At 47.3% G+C, this 19,854-nt stretch overlaps 2 protein-coding genes and 1 pseudogene across 2 annotated transcripts; 2 read left to right on the forward strand and 1 right to left on the reverse strand.

Annotated features, from left to right (window-relative positions):
• Positions 1-2,158: 2,158 nt before the first annotated feature.
• Positions 2,159-4,394, forward strand: ADIRF (adipogenesis regulatory factor). Its single transcript, XM_024561413.4, has 3 exons — positions 2,159-2,322; positions 3,970-4,032; positions 4,209-4,394. Exons 1-3 carry the CDS (start codon positions 2,262-2,264, stop codon positions 4,313-4,315), a joined length of 231 nt encoding a protein of 76 aa, XP_024417181.1. The 5' UTR covers positions 2,159-2,261; the 3' UTR covers positions 4,316-4,394.
• Positions 4,395-8,180: 3,786 nt separating this feature from the next.
• LOC112305385 (MSL complex subunit 3 pseudogene) lies at positions 8,181-10,075 on the reverse strand (annotated as a pseudogene).
• A 4,696-nt stretch (positions 10,076-14,771) lies between these two features.
• LOC112305625 (small ribosomal subunit protein uS14-like) lies at positions 14,772-15,037 on the forward strand. Its single transcript, XM_045196184.2, is given in 1 exon segment — positions 14,772-15,037. A coding segment is annotated over 1 exon segment (171 nt). The 3' UTR covers positions 14,943-15,037.
• Positions 15,038-19,854: the final 4,817 nt, after the last annotated feature.

Here is a 19,854-nt window from a genome sequence, read left to right on the forward strand (position 1 = left end):
TGGGTCTCCTAGGGCCAGTTGTAGTGTGTGGGTTCTTGACTTCTTATAGGAATGATTTTGCAACACGAATCCAGGTGACTATGAGGATGCATTTACTAAAGCTAGTGACAATGAAACAAGGAAGGGCTTAGCATAGAAGCAACAACAGGAGAGCCTACTATGGGCTGCCTTAGCTCACTGGGAAGTCAGAGAAAAAGGGGCTTTGGGGACAGTTCAGGGGATTAGCCTGGGACAAGCTGCCAGCTGCCTATGGCCTTAGAGTTTAGGAGACACACGCCTGTGAGGAAAGAAGTCAGGAAGGGATGGGGGCAGGGTGGAAGGAAAAAGAAGTGGCACCAGCTGCTCCCAGAGGGAGAGTGCGCAAGCCTAGATGTTCTTTCCAGGGAGGAAAGGCCAGGGTAGAAGAGGTTACCCCTGCCAGGGACTTGGGGCCTTCCACCGTGGTGACAATCTAAACCCATCTGTAAATTGTTCGGCCATTTGTGTTCAGCTATCTGTCTCAGTTTCCCTGTTCCACTTTTCAAGAAATTTTCCTAGCTTATTATCCTGTCTCATTTCAGCCCATTTAATCCTTACAGTAACACTATGTCCCCCCACCATCAAGGGTAGGGATGTTTAGGCTCAGAGAGAGGAAATGCCCTAGGAGATCATTGAAATCAAGGGTTCCTGCAGTCCCTGCTGCTTAATGGACACTCTCAGCTGTCTCAATTATCACTTTTTGAGGCCAGCTGCTGCCTGCTTACTTGGGCCGGTGGCCAAATAGCCTCAGCCTCAGCTGCCCAGTGGGGAGCTTACTGTAGCAATGTAAAAGGTAATTGAATAATAATAATTTTTTTTAAAGGTCTTTTAGGCTAACTGATGGGATTTCAGGAGGTCTGGCAGGCCTGGGGCAGTAACCAGGCTGGGTACTCAGAGTGATGGGACCAGCCCTTGGGTGGTTCCTCACAGCGTCTCTGTGCTCTGGGCTGGGCCCAAGCTCACAGCCTGGCGCAGCTGGCAGGGTGGGTGTGGCAGCCATTTGGTTGTCCCTCTCCTTACCCGACTGATCTCAGGGCAAGCCCCTTCCTCTTGCCCAGGACTGACCTTATCTCTATCAATCCCTCCCCACCAGAGGCTGACCCTCCCGATCCTACCGCCAGTCTCTCCTTCCCCTCCCTTCTCCTGCTCCCATTACAGGTGCAGAGTGGGCTAGTGGAGTGGTCCTGGGTAAGTGGGGCTTCCTAGAGCTTCAGGATAGGGAAGAATCCTACATAGGTGCAGACAGGCCTGGAGAGAAAGAATCAGAGCACAACACAGGAGAGAGTCACGATGCCCCACGGAGCTATGGGGTGGGATGTGCAGCGGTAGCCTCCAGGCTCCGAAGCTGGACTCCGGAGTGGGTGGGTGCAAGGCACTTGATGCACACCCGCTGATCCTTGGGGGTGGGGGCCCGCCCTTCGCCCCTGAGTAAGGGCAGGTTGTGCCTTGGGAGTCATTTTGCTGTCCCTGGGATCCTGGATTTTCCACTCACTCACAGGTTCTTAACTCCCCTCCCAGCTCCCGGCCGACTGTCCCTGGGGGGGACGAATGCTGGTGACTTGCCCTCTGTAACGGGGGGAACTTACCCAACTCTCCCCACCCCTCTGCCTGCGGCGTCCCAATGGCGGCTGGCCGGTGGCCTGTCAGCAATTCCTTGCCCTCTCTGTGCTTCACCTTTTTCCTATAAACTGATAATAAATAACACCCATTTCACAAGGTAGTAAAGACTATCAGAGGCTTGAAAGCTTTCGGGCAGAGCCTGGCACAAGGTAAACGCTCAAAAAAAGGCAGCTACTATTATTTACTGACATCCTTACCTGGCGCTAACCCCACGCTCACGGGTTGGGGGGATCCTCTGGGTCGGTGAGGGAGGGAGCAGGCCGTTGGGGTGTGGGAAGTGTGTGCGCCCCTTTCCGGCCCTCAGCCCCTCTCTGGACCCCAGACCCAGTCCCTCTGCAGTTCCTAGCCTGTCTCCCCACCCTGGTGGGGGCCGCCGCCTTCCCACCAAGGCGAGCCTGAGGCCAGAATGTGCTCCGGGGCCAGCACACAGCACAGCCCGGTCCTGGAGCAGGGCCCGGTCACTCCCCCAGCCAGTCTACTGGGACCCGCCCAGAGCCCCACCCCAGCACCCTGCGGGGTTGGACTGGCCTGGGACTCCTTTTAAAAACCACAGTCGTAGCTGCTGTGAGCAAGATACAAAGTACCTTCGGCTACCCTTGACGACCTCGCAGATCCCCGCAGGCATGGCCAGCAAGGGCTTGCAGGACCTGAAGCAGCAAGCGGAAGGGGCTGCTCAGGATGCAGGTGAGGAGAGCGCACGACTTGGGGCATTTACAGGCCCCCCCCCCCCCCGCCAGCTGCACACTCAGGCGAGGGGGTGGGAGGCAGAAGCCGAGGGTCTTGGCACCCCAAAAGTTGGCAGGCACTCAGGGTTGGACTAGGCAATCCCCTAAGAAGCAGAGACTAGACAGGACGTCCACCCCGACCAGCCCTGTAGATGATCCTTGGGCAGGATTGGGAGTGAAGGGACAGCGGTGCCCTGGGAGCCCGGGCTGCACTTTGGCATTGCTAGAGCCAATCTGAGGAGACTGCACCAGTGGGGAGAGGCCCCACCCGGGTCCTCAGGGGAGGGTGAAGGTCCTTGGAGACAGTAGGCTCTGCCACCCTGAGACAGACCTCTGCCCACCTGGATAGGATGGGGGCAGGGGCACCAGACCCACTGGGCTATGTTTTGAGCCATCCTCCTTTTGAAAAATAATTGTTTCCTTTAAGTACTGAGCAGAAGGGCCTTCCCACCCTCACCCCAGCAGGACAGATCCCCATCCTTAGTGTCTCCACCTCTGTCTCTTTTCTCTGATCTGTGGTTACACTGTTGGGGAGTTGTTATGGAAGAAGGGCATGTGAGGGCACCCCTCGACCCGCCAGCATCAGCTCTTTCAGTCCCAGCTCATCTTCCTTTGGGACTGCAGCTCCCAATCTGACCTGCACAAATCTGTCTACAGACCACACCCAAACCAACCCTCCTTCACCAGTGCCCCAGGGAAAGCCCACAGTTGCTCCCCTGAGACTAAAATGCCACTGGGAGTCCTCTATCTACAGGACACTTCCTTCTGCACATCAGTTCATTTGTTAGCTGGGTGCAAAGGCTCTTTCTTTGTGGTCCTGGCTGTGTCAGACAAGGATCCAAGGGTGTGGGTGCCGCTAGCCCTTTCAAAAGCAAGGATGAGTCAGATCTCTGGAGGCCGGGTGAGCCAGCAGCCTGCCTACCCGAGGCTCTGGAAACGCTGTTCACCACAGGCACAAACTCTGGTCCAGAGGAGATGGCCTGACCATGAAAATTCTACCTCCTTTCTGCACTTTGTTTCCTAATGCCTTAAGCTGCCTACCCCTGGAGGCTTGAGCATCATTGCCCTCGGGGTGGAGGCACAGTAAAGGAGGTGGTGAGAGGGCCCTGTAAAAGTAGAGGCCCAGGGCACTAAGGGTGCACTAAAAGTGGGAAGTCAGGCACCCTGGGAGAATTATTAAAGGGGGACAGGGTTCTTCCTGGGCCAAGCCCAGCAGAAGCAGCTATAGCCCAGATGCCAACTCCAGCAGAGCCCTGCCCTGCCCTCCTTCCTTCCTTTGTCAAGGCATTTTCTCAGCCATCCTGGAGATAGGATGGGAAGCAGGCCAGAGGGGAGGAGCAGAGTTAAAAATAAACAAGAACAACACAGAGGCATGGAAAGGGCTACTGCTCCTCACTGACTGGGTGGCCTTGGTCAAGGGGCTTTATTTATCCTGATGGCACCCATCCCTCGGGCTTATAGCAGGGGTCCCCAACCTCCAGTCCATGGACAGGTCCACGGCCTACAGGATAAACTACTCTAGATAACAGTTTTGGGGGGGTGGCAACGGTGGGGCCTCTGTGGTCCACGGTTCCTCAACAGGGACTAACAAATCTCTTTGTTTCAGTGACTGCAGCTGGAGCAGCAGTTCAGCAAGTGGTGGATCAGGCAACAGAGGCAGGGCAGAAAGGTCTGGTGGGGCTGCGTGGAAGGGGGAGGCAGAAGGGCAGGAGGGTGGGCAGACCCAGCACACCCTGTCTTCTGCCCACACTGCTTCCTGGGAATCGGACCCAGGCCAGGCTTACCCTGCATGCCTCTGGTTCTCCAGGCCCCCACGCTTACCTGTCCTCTCCTTTTCTTCCCCAGCCATGGACCAGGCGACCAAATCCACTCAGGAAACCATCGACAAGACTGCTAACCAAGTCTCTGAGACTGTCTCAGGTTTTGGGAAAAAATTTGGCCTCTTGAAGTGACAAAAGGGAGCCCTGGGTGACTCCCCTCCAGGCCCTGCTGCCCCCTTGGCCTAATGCCTCATTAAAGCACATGTTCCTACTCTGTGTCCACTTTTATGTCTCCTCCCCACTCCACCCCCAGCTGGGCCCAATCCTCCCTCGACTACAGCAGAACCCCCGTGCCCAGAAACCCAGCACCGTACCCCCCTCCGCCGCCCCACACCCCCAGAGTCCTGGCATTTCAACTTGGGAAACACACACCGACTGTTTAAGAATTGGTTTCCCATCTTCTCAACTGCGTATCCAGACGCTCCCTTATAACTGGAGTTGAACCCCCATCTAGGTATGTGTCCCTCCTGATCTCAGTTCAGAAGCGATCCCCACTCCTCCACTCCAGAAATCCTGTCCCTCTTAGCAGGGGAATACTCAGTCCCCAGAACTTCAAGAGGCTCAGCTTGGGACCGAAGCTCCAGGGCCCGGGCCTCGAGAACTGCCCTCCGGTAGCTGCTCCGAGCACTGGGGAATCCGGCACCCGCGGACCCCAGGCAGGCGGAGCTCGCTGGAACCAGGAAGAGTCTCAGGCGCCGAGCTTCCGGCCCTCGCTACCGCCGCCCAGTCCCTCGAGGTGTTTAAGTGGCGGCCTCATCCGGCGGTGAGTCACCCCGCAGGGCGTGGACCCCAGGAACCTAGCTCCGCCCGCTGGACTTATTTTCAGGATGGTGGCCAGGAGGAGCCTCGCCCACGGCACGTTCCCCCCCCCCCCCCCCCCCCCCCCGCCCCCAGGGAGCGGCTTGTAGCGCACGGGGCTGAACATGGGACTTGCAGCGGCAACCGGCGGGGGAGCTCCCGTGCGAGCGCGTGCACGTGCGCGCGCGCGACCACGCCCTCAAGCACGCTTCCTCTCTCAGGCCGGGTTTTATACCTCTGAGTCGCCGACAGAGGCCCGCATTTTCGTCTGTCTGGTCTCCACCACTTGTGCACGTACGTGACTCCAGCCCTGGGTACGCCCTGTAGGTGGGTGACTCACAGTTGCCACAGGATTAGGCCCAGCCTTCCTCCAGCCGCTTTCATCCGTACTCTCTGCCACGCCTGGGCTGGTGATGCCCGTTCCCCTTTTCCACCTCCACGCCTTTTCATATGTTAGTCTCTCCACCGTAATGATCTAGTTCGCCTCTAGACGAGTACACACGTAATCATGACATTTCATTTCACGATGTTGATTACCCTGCACTTACCAGTTCTAGGGAAATTAAGAGGAAAAAGCGTCCTCTTTCCTTGGAATGCTGACTCAAGGCAGGCTTTCGGGGAGGCCTTCCACGGCCTGCCAGCAGGGGGCAGTGTAGCTCCCCACTCGTGTACTCCCTTGCTTCCTCCACGCCTTGTGGGTGATGCTGCTCAGGTGATCTTTCCCTTCTCCAATCTGAGATCTCTGCCAAGTGCCCAGCAGGTTTCTCCTCACTATCAGCACCTTGCACCCTCATCCTATGGCCGAGCCCACTTACATGCCTTGTTGCTGTCCCCAAAAGAAGGCTTCCGCTAGTCTGCAAAATGGGCTAGGCTGCTCCCTCTGGCCCAAAGGGAAGGTCCATCAAGAGATACCTGGGGCAGCCTGGGGTGGGGGTGGGGGTGCATCTAGCATCTCCAGGAGTGGATGCCTAGGTGGGGAGAGAGCACATGGGACCACTCCTGGAGGTAGGTTGGGCTGGACTGGCAGAGCCCTGATAGCTCTTCTGGTGTGCAGCCCCTTCCCGTGCGTGACTCCTGTGATTCCTGGAGAAATCCCAATTGGCCCAGCAATCTGTCTTCATCCTGTTCTCCTGAAGAGCAGGGGGCTTCTAGGAAAGGTTTTGCACCCTGGGGGGTGGGGTGAAGTGGAGGAAAGACAGGAAGAAGCAGCCCTTCCTTTTCCACTGTGTATTCCTATGGCTGGAAATGATGCTTGCAAGTGGGGCAGCCACTTGAAACCACAGAATGAACAAGCCCAAGGAACAGTCAAGTTGCTGATTAGGGCAGAGCAGAAATATAAAAAGAACCTGGGTCCTGGGTTTCCTTTATTCATTCCCTAAATTAATCCTGCATCTGCCACATGCTAGGTGAGAGGGTGCAGTTCCTCATTGTTTGAGCCACTGTGTATTAGGTTTTCTGTTGCATACAAAAGCCTCCTCTCACTACAACTTACTTCTCTCAGCCTCAGCCACATGGACCTTTTTTCATTTCCTGCTCACCTCAGGCTCTTTGTACATGTTTTTTTCTGAAAAAATGGAATGCTGTCCATTTTTTCCCCATGAACTACCATTATCCCGGCATCTCCTATTCTTTCATCCCTCAGGTTTCAGCTTCCCTGGTGGGCCCCCAATACACACACACACACTCAGGATGGGTCTGGCCATCATTGATGCATTCTCACACTCCCTATACTTCTTTTCCACGGTTATAATAATCAGTCACTTTCCTGTGTGTATCTCTGTGATGATTGTCTATGGGACTGCAACCAAGTTTCTTCCACTGGTTGGTGCATGCCCTGCCTAGACTGGTGTTCGAGCAACATCTGCTAAATAAATGCAGGAATGACCCCTTTGGTTCACCTACTGGATAGCAATGAGTTCACATATTGACAAGTTCATCGTGGTGCCATCTCTTCAATGCAGCTCCTTCCACAGTACCTCCACCCCTCATGCAGCTGGCATTCCCATGGCACCATGCAAACACCTATTTCTGTGTCCCCCCACAGTGAGTCCTGAGGAGCAGGGCTAGCTTGGACTTATCTTTTATTCCATGTCTGGAACACAGTGGGCATGGTGCCAGAGTACTTCATGAGAACCCATAGGAGCCCAAGCCTGTCTCCATGAAGTTCAGGAAGCTGGTTGAGCCCAGACTGGCTGAGGAGGAGAATGCTGTGGCCACTACCTCTGCTGAGTCTCAGTCAAGTCTCCAAGTATCAATTTTTCCTTAGCAATTTCCCAAACAATTCCTAATTTTCCAAATTCCAGTTCCCCAACTGGCAAAACACAGTCACTAACACTACCTTTTCATTCCACTCATTCCCATCCAATTACATAAGAGACAAGGGGCAGAGTTTTCTACTTGCCACCTTCTCTTTCCCCTCTCTCTGTTATTTTTAGTTAGTTGTCTCATTTCTACTCTATGAAAACATGTAACATTTACATTCCATTCCTCCACTCTGAGCCACACCTTTGTTTTATCTTAGATCTGCAACTGAAGGTATCGCAAGCTTTCTGCCATTCCTTTCCTGAAATATTTTCTGCTAACTCTTGGTTTATTGGAGTTAGTCCTCTAGAAATTTCCTCAAGAATGGAATATTTGCAGATGAACTTTTAGCTAGAACAAGGGTATCAAGGTCTGGGAAGTTCTAAATGTTATTACTAAAGGTTATTCTTGCTAAATGTTAAAATGTAGCACATTATTTTGCAAACCAGGTGTAAACAGGATGAGCTTGACATGAACCCAACCCAGTAAATGTAGCCAACTGCAAAAAAGAAATGAATGCATAATTGACAAAATACTGTGTATATGAGCAATGACTGAGCCTCCCTTCTACACTACAGAGCTTTGGATATAAATCCTCTGTCTCCTTTACTTGCTGCAAATAAATGAAATTACCTTGAGACAACCACGTCTATTGTTCTTGAGTAGAGCAGCCCAAGCAGCCAACCCCTTGAGTTCTGAAACAAACTGAGAAGACATCTGGGGTTGAGTCGATAATTGTTATAGCTAGGCACCTTGGGTTATTATAATATATTTATGAGCATCTGTTGTTTTCTATTTTTGTGCATGGAGTTTTGTATTTTAAAAAGGTTAAAAAGTTAAAATAAGAATAAAAAAAGAAGGGCTTGTGTGAACCCTTGGCTGGGTTTGAAATAAGGTTTTACAGAGACTGCAAGGCTTCTGGCTTAGCTTTGTGCCTTTTAGGGGTGGCTGGTCACCTGTGGTTGGCTGACTCTCCGTGGACTGCAGAGTGGATGGATTCAACAAAGGTGGGCTTGCAGAGAGTTGCTCCTGGTTCCTATTGGTGTTTATGTTACTTTCCTTAATTGGGTAAAAAAATTGGAGTAAATCACCTTTTTATACTGAACTCATTCATGTGGATACAGCAAAACCAATGGGAGAGTATAATCAAAGGTTATTCTTCATCCACCTACCATCTCCTTACAAAGGTCAACGTTCTCTGCTGTTGGGATATAATGGACATTCCTGTTGGCATGTGACACAGTGTGATGATGACGGGGCCTCTCATTGTCTGAAGAGGCTGCACTGATAGCAAAATGCTTCAGGTAGGATTCCAAAAACAGTTATGATGTTGGTCTGGCATGGAAGTTTCCCGTTTCCTCCTGTTGATGTAGTAATCGTCCACCAGCTTCTTCTTCTGAACTTCAGGAATGTTTGTAGTTACTGTTCTTTCTTCCATCTCCCTTTTTGTGTGCTGCTCCAGTTCTTCCTTCACTCCGGTCTTTCCTTCAATGTCAATTTCCTCACTGCTCATTCTTTTCTTCACTACTATCGTCAGAGGAAGTGCTAATTGAGTTCTCATCATTTTCGTCTTTGTCTTCAACAGGAAGCTTTTTAGGACAGAATCAACACCAGGCAACCAGCAGCGCTTCTTTCTTCCTGTGGTTAGGCAAGCTACAGCTTTTCTTGCCAATTTACACTGTAATCTCAGATTTTCATTGGTGTCACAGAGAACATGATCTTCAGCTGCCCATCTATCCCAGCTTCTGTTCCAACCATTAAAATGGATCAGAGCCCTGGCTGGTGTAGTTCAGTGGATTGAGCGATGGCCTGTGGACCAAAGGCTTGCCGATTGGATTCCCAGTCAAGGGCACAAGCCTGGGTTGTGGGCAGGGTCCCCAGTAGGGGGTGCGTGAGAGGCCACCACACATTTATGTTTCCCTCTTTCTCCCTCCCTTCCCCTCTCTAAAAAAAAAATAAATAAATAAAATCTTTTAAAACTCTTTAAAATGGATCAGTTACTGTGCAATCTTTCTGCCATTTTCGTCCTTCCCAACAATAACATCGACTCCAGGTCAGTGAGCCAGGAGCCGACATGGGGTTTCCACAGGATGAGGAGGGATTTAACGCACCCACATCCACTAGCAGTCACTTGGACATGGATCTCGCTGGCGTCTCGTTTCATGTGCATTCTTTGAGGTAAATTTTTTGGTGGGATTTCTTCATGTGCAATGAATGTAGTGTTGGCATTCTTTTTCATACTTAAAAATTATCAGGATTTTACTGTTAGGTAGGAAAAAGTGAAGTGCAAAACAGCACATTCATGTTAGGCTATCCTTTATGTAAAGAAAAGAGAATGTAAGAAAATGCACTTCTCTACGTATTTGTGGAAAGAAAATGCAGGAAGGATAAACCAGAATCCAAAGAGACTGGTTACTTGGAGGTGGGGGTGAGAGCGGGGAATAATGGAAATAAAGAGCGAATGGGAACAGGGTAGGAGAGAAGAGAAAGGCACTTTTCTGAGTTTTATCTTTTGGTGAAGTTCTGACTTGAAAAATCATAGTAATGTTTCACATACTCCCTCCAATAGACAAATAACTAAAACCAACTGGAATGTAGTAGAGGGACACACAGAATGGAATACAAACACTAACGAACAATCCTAACTCTACTACAAATGAAGAAAGTGGTCACTCTGAAAGGGTGGGAAAGGAAAGACAAAAACCTAAATAGCTTTGGAAAATAGTATACAGTCATGCGCCACTTGATGATGGGGATACATGTGAGAAATGTGCCGTTGGGCAATTTCATCATTGCGCGAACATGATGGAGTCATGTTCACAAGCCCACGCACCTGGGCCACAGGGTAGAGCCTGTTGCTCTTAGGCTCTAAGTCTGTACAGCATGTTACTGCACAAAACAACATGATATTAAATCAAGCACAAGAGAAAATGATGCAAACAAGAGACACAGTAAACACAAGATGTTTGAGGCTCCTGCAGTGTAACCCAGCATACAGTTTTCTACTTTACAGGTATAAAGCGTACACTCTAAAATAATGATAAAAAGTATGTATAGTATAGTAAATACATAAGCCAGGAACATAGTTGTTTATTATCATTTTCAAGTATTTATGAACTGTACATAATTGTACGTGCTATACTTCTATCTGAGTGGCAACACAGTAGGTTTGTTTACACCAGCATCACCAAAAACACATGAGTAGTACATTGCATTGTGATGTTACAATAGCTATGAGGTCATTAAGCAATAGGAATTTGTCAGCTCCATTATAATCTTATGGGACCATTGTCATATATATGGTCTATCATTGACCAAAATGTCATTATGTGACACATGACTGTATTGACTGGATCCTGTCAGGCTAAAGGCAAATTACATAAATTCTGTAATCTAGCCAGTAAATGTATTTCTCACAGGATTGTGGGTTAGCAGTTCTGAAAAAATATATGTACTACCATTTATCCATGGAGGATATATTCCAAGACCACCCTCCAGTAGATGCCTGATACTGCAGGTAGTATCAAACTCTATGTAAACTGTGTTCTTCCTATACATACACACCTTTTCACTTAAAGAAGCACATCATAGCTTCCCTTTGACATATCCAAATTGCCAGGATCACTACTTTTCAAGGATATGCTGGACAAATGGATGATTCATGTCCAAACATGATGGAGCTATGATAGGATGGTGTGAGATTTCATCATGCTACTCAGAACAGCACACAATTTAAAACTCATGCATTGTTTATTTCTGGAATTTTCCATTTATATTCAGGACCAAAGTTGACCATGGGTAACTGAAACCATGGAAAGCAAAATTGTGACTAAGGTGGGGACTACTGTACATACTACAATTAAATGCACATGTAAATATATTACAGATAATAATCATCAGAGGAAGAAATAACAAATAAGGAATAGGGAACTCTAAAATGAACCCTGTGGTGTTGGACTGGAATCTAAGGTATCAATGTATACTCATGTTTTTTAATTATATGTACTAATAAATACAGAAATATATGTGTGTGTATGAAAATGTTAGTAAATACATACATATACTTCCTAGAGCTATCTGCTGAGAGTCTTAAGAGCAATGATATCCCAGTAGCAATGAGCATACCTATCACCCAGATCTTGATCTTTAAATGCTATTCTCTAATAAAAGGAACCAGAACTCCAAGGAGAAGTACTTGATTGTAGGGGTGGGGTGGGAAAATACAACATTGGCCTGCAATATCTTTGTAGTGCCAGCAAGTAAGGAAATGCTAAAACAGATAGACAGATAGATAGAAGGAAGTAAAGATAGAAAAGAGAGAGAGAGAGAGAGAGAGAGAGAGACAGAGAGACAGAGACAGAGAGAGAGGAAAGAAAGAAAGAAAGAGAAAGAAAGAAGAAAGAAAGAAAGAAAGAAAGAGAAAGAAGAAAGAAAGAAAGAAAGAAAGAAAGAAAGAAAGAAAGAAAGAAAGAAAAGAAAGGAAGAAGAAAGAAAGAAAAAGAAAAAGAGAAAGAAAGAGAGGACGAGAGGGACAGAGGGAGGGAAGGAAGGAAGGAAGGAAGGAAGGAAGGAAGGAAGGAAGGAAGGAAGGAGAAAGAAAGAAAGAAAGAAAGAAAGAAAAAGAAAGAAAGAAAGAAAGAAAGAAAGAAAAGAGAGAAAAGGTGGGGGTTTATTGCAAGAACACAGGAGCCAACCAGAAGGAGTTTCTAATGGCTAAAGCTAGATTGATTTGAGCAACAAAATAAATGATAGTATTGGGATTTAACTGATAGAATAAGATAAACACTCTATTCATGAATCCATACTGATATGAGTAAATAATGGATTAAATAAATGTGGAGAAAAGGCAACTCTTACTGTAGAATTCTAATTAATTAAATAATTAAAGTAGAAGAAAAGGGAAAATAGTGAATCACCATTAGGCAAACATCACAAAAATAATTATTGCAGATAAGGTGCACTGATGGATGGCAAAAGTTTGAGAAGAGGTCACATGAGTTTTGACAAGTGTGCCAAGATCATTCAATGGGAAAAGGACAATCTTTTCAACAAATGGCTTGGAGAAAACTGGACATTCATATGTAAAAGAATGAAGTTGGACACTTACCTTGGTACCACATACAAAAATTAACTCAAAATAAATAAGAAACATAGATGTAAGACCTGAAACTATAAAACTTTTAAAAGAATACACAGGAAGAAAGCTTGATCACATGGATTTGGCAATAATTTCTTGGCTATGACACTGTAGGCACAGGCAACAAAAGAAAAACTAGATAAATTGGACTACCTCAAAATTAAAAACTGTGCATCAGAAGACACAACCAGCAAGTGAAAAGGTAACCTATGCAATGGGAAAAAATTTACAAGTCATATCTGAAAAGGAGTTAATAATGTCCAAAATATTTAAAGAATTTTTTAATTTAACTAAAAAATAGTAATCCAATTAAAATTGATAAAGGACTTGAATAGACATTTCTTTTTTTTCTTTAAAAAAATTTTTTTTATTGTTATTCAATTACAGTTGTGTGACTTTTCTCCCCATGCATCCACCCCACCCCAGCTGAACCCCCCTCCCTCCCCCACTTCCACCCTCCCCCTTGATTTTGTCCCTGTGTGCTTTATAGTAGTTCCTGTAATCCCCTCTCCTCACTGTCCCCTCCCCACTCCCCCTGGCTATTGCTAGATTGTTCTTAACTTCAATGTCTCTGGTTATATTTTGTTTCCTTTTTTCTTCTGTTGATTACATTCCAATTAAAGGTGAGATCATATGGTATTTGTCCCTCACCGCCTGGCTTATTGCACTTAGCATAATGCCTTCCAGTTCCATCCATGCTGTTGCAAAGAGTATAAGCTCCTTCTTTGTCTCTGCTGCGTAGAATTCCATTGTGTAAATGTACCATAGTTTTTTGGTCCACTCATTTACTGATGGGCACTTCGATTGCTTCCAGTACTTGGCTATTGTAAATTGTGCTGCTGTGAACACTGGGGTGCATAGGTTCTTTTGGATTGGAGTTTCAGGGCTCTTAGGGTATAATCTCAGTAATGGAATTGCCAGGTCAAAAGGCAGTTCCATTTTTAGTTTTCTGAGGAAATTCCATACTGTTTTCCACAGTGGCCTCACCAGTCTGCATTCCCACCAACAGTGCACTAGGGTTCCCTTTTCTCCGCATCCTCTCCAACATTTGTTTGGTGATTTGTTTATGTTGGCCACTCTGACTGGTGTGAGATGGTACCTCATTGTGGTTTTAATTTGCATCTCTCTGATGGCTAGTGATGCTGAGCATCTTTTCATGTGTCTCTGGGCCCTCTGTATGTCTTCCTTGGAGAAGTGTCTGTTCAAGTCCTTTGCCCATTTTTTAATTGGGTCGTTTGTCTTCCTGGAGTGCAGTTGTGTGAGTTCTTTATATATTTTGGGGATCAGGCCGTTGGAATACACATTTCTTGAAAGATTATGTACAAATGGTTGATATGCATATAAAAATCATTCAACATCACCTGTCATTGGAGAAATATCAATCAAAACTGCAATGAAATATGACCTTATACTCATTAGGATGGCTGCTATTAAAAAAACAACAACAACACAGCCCTGGCCAGATGGCTCAGTTGGTTGGAGCACTGTCCCATACTGCCAAAGGTTGCAGGTTCATTTTCCAGTCAGGGCACATACCTAGGTTGTGGGTTTGATCTCTGAGGGGCACATATGGGAGGCAATCGATGTTTCTCTTTCACATCGGTGTTTCTCTTTCTCTCTCTCTCAAAAAGAATAAATGTGTCCTCAAGCGAGAATTAAAAAAAAACACAAAAAACAAAGTAACAAGTGTTGGTGAGGATGTGCAGAAGTTGGAACCCTTGTGCACTGTTGGTTGGGAATGTAAGATGATGCAGTCATTATGGAAAACATTATGGCAGTTCCTGAAACAATTAAAAATAGAATTACCATATGATCTAGCAATAGGACTCCAGGATATACATTCAAAAGAATTGAAACCAGGTTCGTGAAAAAATATTTGTAACCCAAGTCCATAACAGCATCATTCACAATTGCTGAAAAGTAAAAGTAAGGCAGATGTCCATCGATGGCTGAATGGATAAACAAAATGTGGTATATACATATGTAATATTGTTCAGTCTTAAAAAGGAAGGGAATTTTGACACATGCCACAACATGGATGAACCTTGGGGACATTATGCTAGGGAAAATAAACCAGTTACAAAAAGACAAATACTATATGACTCCACTTACATGAGTTCCTTTGAGTAGTCAAACTCATAGAAACAGAAAGTAGAATGGTGGTTATCTGGGGCTAGGAGGAGGGGGATTGGGGAGTTATTTAATAGGTATAGAGTTTTAGTTTTGCAAGATGAAAAATTATGGAGATCAGTTGCACAACAATGTCAATACTTAACACTACTCAACTGTACACTTAAGGATAGTTAAGATGGTCTTTCCTTTTGCCTCAGAGGCAAGATCAGAGAGAGCAAGATGGGTCACCAGCAGCTGTATTGGAGCTATCCGAGAAAATGCGGCCAGGGTTCTCCTTCTTGCCGCGTCTGCTCAAACCTGCATGGCCTGATCAGGAAGTAGGGCCTTAATATGTGACTCCAGTGTTTCCGTGAGTATGTGAAGGATATAGGCTTCATTAAGTTGGACTAAGTGAACAACTTTGAATGGGTCATTCAAGACATCCACCTTATTGCAGAATGGCTAGCTCTTTGTACATAAAATAAAATTTAAAAATTAAAAAAAAAGGTAGTTAAGATGGTAAAGACTATGTTATATGTATTTTACCACAATTAAATTTTTTAGTTTGAAGAGAAACAGAACTTGCATAGTCTCCAAGTATCTTTCCTTAGATGTTTATTAACTACAAGAGAAAGATAGTAACTTTACTGTGGAGACCCAGCAGAGACCAACTTAAGCAAATGATGAAGTTTAACATCATTAGTAAGAAGATACATCAACATCAGGAACCCTGTGATATGAAACACTGGAAAGGATACATCATTTTTGTGGTATTCTTGCCCAAAATGCATAATCTCAGTCCATTCATGAGAAAACATCAGGCGAACCCAAATAAAAAATATTTGACAAAACCACTGATAAGTACAGTTTAAAAGTGTCAAGGTTATGAGAGACAAGGAAAGAGGGAGGGACTTCTATTGCAGTCCTACGAAACTGCAAGAGATTAAGGAGAAATATCAAAATGTAGTGTGTGATCTTGGATAAAATTTGGGGACAGAAGAATAACATTAGTGGAAAAACTGGTGAAATTCTAATAAAGTCTTTAGTTTAGCTAATATGTTAATATTTAACTTAGTTAAATAACTTAAATAATTCTAATTTACTTAAGCATATTATTTAATTAAATAATTTTACATTTAATTTAGCTGACTATGGTAATGTTAATCCCCTGGTTTTGATCATTATACTGTGGCTGTGTAAGATGTGAACAAGGGGGAGACTGGGTAAGGAAGATATGGAAACTCTATTTTTGCAACTCAATTAACATTGAGTTGGAAGAGAGAAGAAAGCTACCCTATCATTCATAAAACCTTGGTATTCATGACATGTAGGAGGCTGTCAGGAATCTTAAGTTCAAATCTGAAGTGGAATTTCTCAGACATTAGCTGGTGATTCCTGAGGAGAGAGGGGGTGGAGCCAGGGGAGTCTCCCAGGCTTCTTTGCTCAGGAGCCTATCCTTCTCTCACAAAAGAGTTGGACTTTCCCGTGTATCCGTGACTGCTCTGCCTCTTAGAAACCACCTGGCTTCAGGAAGATTCTACCTGCAGCCTTCTTTTCCCAGGTGTAACCTTCAGGGCTTCAGTCAGTTCTTGCCTTCCCAAGGACTCCCTTCTCTCTTGGAGGTGCAAAATCTGAGGTCTGTCTGACACCTCAGGACTTCCTTGGTCACCCTCCTCTTCTTTCTTCATTTCCTCAGGTCTTAGTTCTGTCCCAAGGAGTTCTCTCTCAGAGGTCTTCTCCTCAGGGACTGGTAACCTCTGAGACTGATCCCTGTCACCACCGCACCCGCTCCCCCCACTCCAGTGGTTTCTCAGTCTCCTAGTTTCTCTGAAGTTTGATGTGTGTGTCGGTAATGGCCTCTGTGCTACTGCTGCTGCTGATGGCTGCAGTTCCTGTCCAGTGAGGCTCTCCTACAGGCACAGCTCTCAGCATCTGTGCAGTCCCCCTCACCCCTCCAGGTCCAGGGAGGTAACAATTCTCACTGCTGCTGGTCTCTGGGGACCTCGCCATCCCTCATTAGTTCCCTTAAGTCTATTCACACCTTTGTGAACAGTCCCTCTCCTCAGGTACACCTTTCATATGTCCTCTGATAGTCACTAGGAACCTGACTGACACCCATGAATGTGTGGGTATTGACATGCAGGGGAAGTCCTTCTTTGGTGACTGACACCCCAAGTCTCCAGGAATCTGGGCTTGGCTCTCTGTGGCTAGGAGGGGTCAGTGTGTGCTGGAGATGTGGGCCCAGTGTGTACTGTGAGCTCAAATCCATGAAGCAGAAGTAGAAGAAGCATAGGCAAGTTGGACAATCATGAAACTCAGGACATTCATAACATCTCCAATTCAAATCAAACAAGAAATCATGATTCAGACATAAGAGCCCTAAGAATTTAAGTACTTAATTTTTTTTCCCCTGAGTTGGTAATCGCTGAGTTGGCAAATTGCTATTTGCAAAATTGGTTTTCCTTGGCTTGATGATGCAGGCAGTTGGTCTTTTGCCAAACTGGGTTTTTGAGCAAATTCCATTTGGAGAACTTGTTGGCTCCTGTCAAGACCTGATTCTCCCTGCCCCAAGGGCTGGACTTGACCTTCTGACTCAGGACAGGCTAACATGGTGCCTGTGTTCAAGGGCTGCTCCACTGGGGCCCAGCATGGGTCAGGTCTTCCAACATGGGGCGGTTTCCTCTTGAGTCATCCTCAAATCCATTAGGCAGGCAATGTTTTTGTTTTTAATTTTATTTTTCAATTACAGTTTACATTCAGTTTTATTTTGTGTTAGTTTCAGGTGTACAGGCAGGTAGTGTTGTTCCTTGCAGGAGTTGCCAGGAACCCAGCACTGATTAGGAGGGTCTTAAGCCATCCCTGATTCTTAGCTGGAAAGGAGTCCACCCTCAGGGAGCCACAGGCTCGGCTGAGAGGACAGGTAGGTTGGTGGTCACAGCAGCTGGAAGGCCAGGTGGGTTTAGACCTGGGCCAGAGCACCAAGGTCAAGCCTCCTGAGGCCTCTTGCTTTCTCCCTGTTGGGCATTTGGGATTTGTGTTTGGGCCCAGCCTTGCCAGGAGATGTGGGCCATGGTGTGTTGTAACTGGAGTCAGGGTCCTTACACAAAGACCATGTATTAAAAAGGAGCAGGGTCTCATGGGCAGGGGAGTGATGTGGTGAGGGCAGCAGTAGCCTGTAGGTTGTAGTGGGGTGGGCTCTGGGCTGGCACCGGGCCAGCGTCTGTTGAGTGGCCAAGTCCTGACAAGGGCCTGTTAGGGAGATGGCGAGCTCCTGAGAAAAGGGGGCTGTGAGGTGTATCTAAGGGTGGGGTCTGGTGAGAAAGGGTCTGTGGAATCTGGAAGTCATCTCAGGACTGGTGGGTGATACCATCATCCAGTCAGGCAAATGGGCACAAAGAGGACCCTGTGGGGGTGGGGGACACAAATAACCTCAGAGGAAAGAAAAGGGGCTCTGATGGGTCTAGGGAACATCCCTATGGGTCACTCAGCCCAATTCCCACCAGCCATGTCCCAGAAATACCCTGACCCTTGGCAGCATTGACCTGATGCCCTGTGCAGAAGAATGTTCCAGTATTTGGCTATAAGAAGAAGAGAACAAAGTCATCCAGAGCTGCTGAAAGTCCAGGGCCCTCTCTTTCACAGTCTCTCTGAGTCCCCAGTATCTGGCAAGACTAGGTTTACAGTTGTGAGTACGTGAAACACAGAGTTTGTTTTTGTATTATTATTTATTAATTATTGTATCATTTTCCATACAAATAACTATAAACCTATTCACTTTTGCTGTACCCTGTATATTTGTAAAACTTGGAAGAGTAGTAGTATTGTTCTTTTTGTTAAGAAGGTCTCTCCAAATTATTTAAGACCTTACCACTTCAGCCAGATGGCAATGGCACCTGTGGTGCTGTGGCTCTGGGACCCAGAGTTACTGCTGCCAACAGTGCCCACTGCCTACACTGGGGGCTGGTCACAGCCCCAGGGGCCTCCCAATGCTACTCAAGAATGTGGGAGGGCCTCAGCCCTATAGGACCCAGGCTGTGAAGGGCTGGGGTCAAGTAAACACTAACTAGGTCCTGCCGCCCCATCCTGGGCAGCTCTAAGGGAAGAGGTGGCTTACAAGGGGCAGGCAGCTTCAGAATCCTGACCCAGGCCTGAACTGCATGAATAGGGACTTGGAAGACCTTCCCTCCACAACTCCTGCCCAGTGAGGTCATATCCCTCAGCCCTCTGGTTTCAAGGCAGCCTCATACCTTCACACTCTTTGGCTTACCTAATGGTTGGTCAAGGCTCACTGCCAAGCGGCCCCTCCCTGGCACATAAGTGATGAGGCAGAGGGAACAGAAGTTTACCAAGAGCTCCCATGCGTGATCCCAATGACTATCAGTGAAATGGCCAGGAACGTGTAGCTATCCCCATTGTACAGATGAGGAAACTGAGGCTCAGGCTGGAGTGCTGACTAAGAGAAGTAGCATGTAGCATGGGATTGAGGCATCTTTTTCTGTCCTGAGTAACTAGGGAGGCAGCCTGGCTGCATAAGCATGTGATTTGTCAGGGGCAGGTAGAATGGCTTTCTAGCAAGAATTCAAAGGCCAGAAGCACCTCCCCGGGTGGGGGTGGAGTCCTCCATTTATTCCTAGGATGTCCAGAGTGGGGGGGTGGAGGGGGACACGGCTGACTTCACAGGGTCTTCCCAAGAGACCAGGCCCCAAGATACAGGGAGGGCCAGGTGCCCTCACATGCTGGCTGCCCCACTGCTGGGCCACTCAAGTTCTCCCTTGTGTGTGAAGCAGCCAGCTGTGAGCCAGGAATGACTAGGCTCTGTCTTCCTCTGCCTTGGACAAGGCATCACCTTGAGCCCCCTACCTGTCCAATGAAGGCTGCAAGGCCACTCTGAAGAGCTGAAGTTCTTGGGAATGGGGAAGGCAGTACCTCCACTCCACTTGTGCTGTTGGCCTGAGGGGTCACCTAGGTCCACAAGCCCACAGAGTCCCCAAACCCCTGAATAGGCCACCATTGGGACCTTGGACAGCAGGCCAGAAGACCTAGGCCTTGTCTGGCTACACACCTGTGCCCAGGCTGTGGAGAAGCCCAGAGGGCTGGCAGGGCTGCCACCCCCAACTGTCTCTTATTCTGCGGGGCACTCAGGCCTTGTGCCTTGGGGGAGCTGCATGCCCCAGAACTGACCTTTTTGTCTAGCTTTGGTCCTGCTCTGCATCTCTGTCCCTCACAGGGTTCCAGAATATAGGGTATGGGGGTCTCATGTTCCCAGAGGGGCAATACCACAGCCAGAGTGCTAGGGTGGCCCCACCCAGGCTTTTCTTCCTGC

This window comes from Desmodus rotundus, chromosome 4 (genome assembly GCF_022682495.2).
Source record: "Desmodus rotundus isolate HL8 chromosome 4, HLdesRot8A.1, whole genome shotgun sequence".
NCBI lineage: Eukaryota > Metazoa > Chordata > Mammalia > Chiroptera > Phyllostomidae > Desmodus > Desmodus rotundus.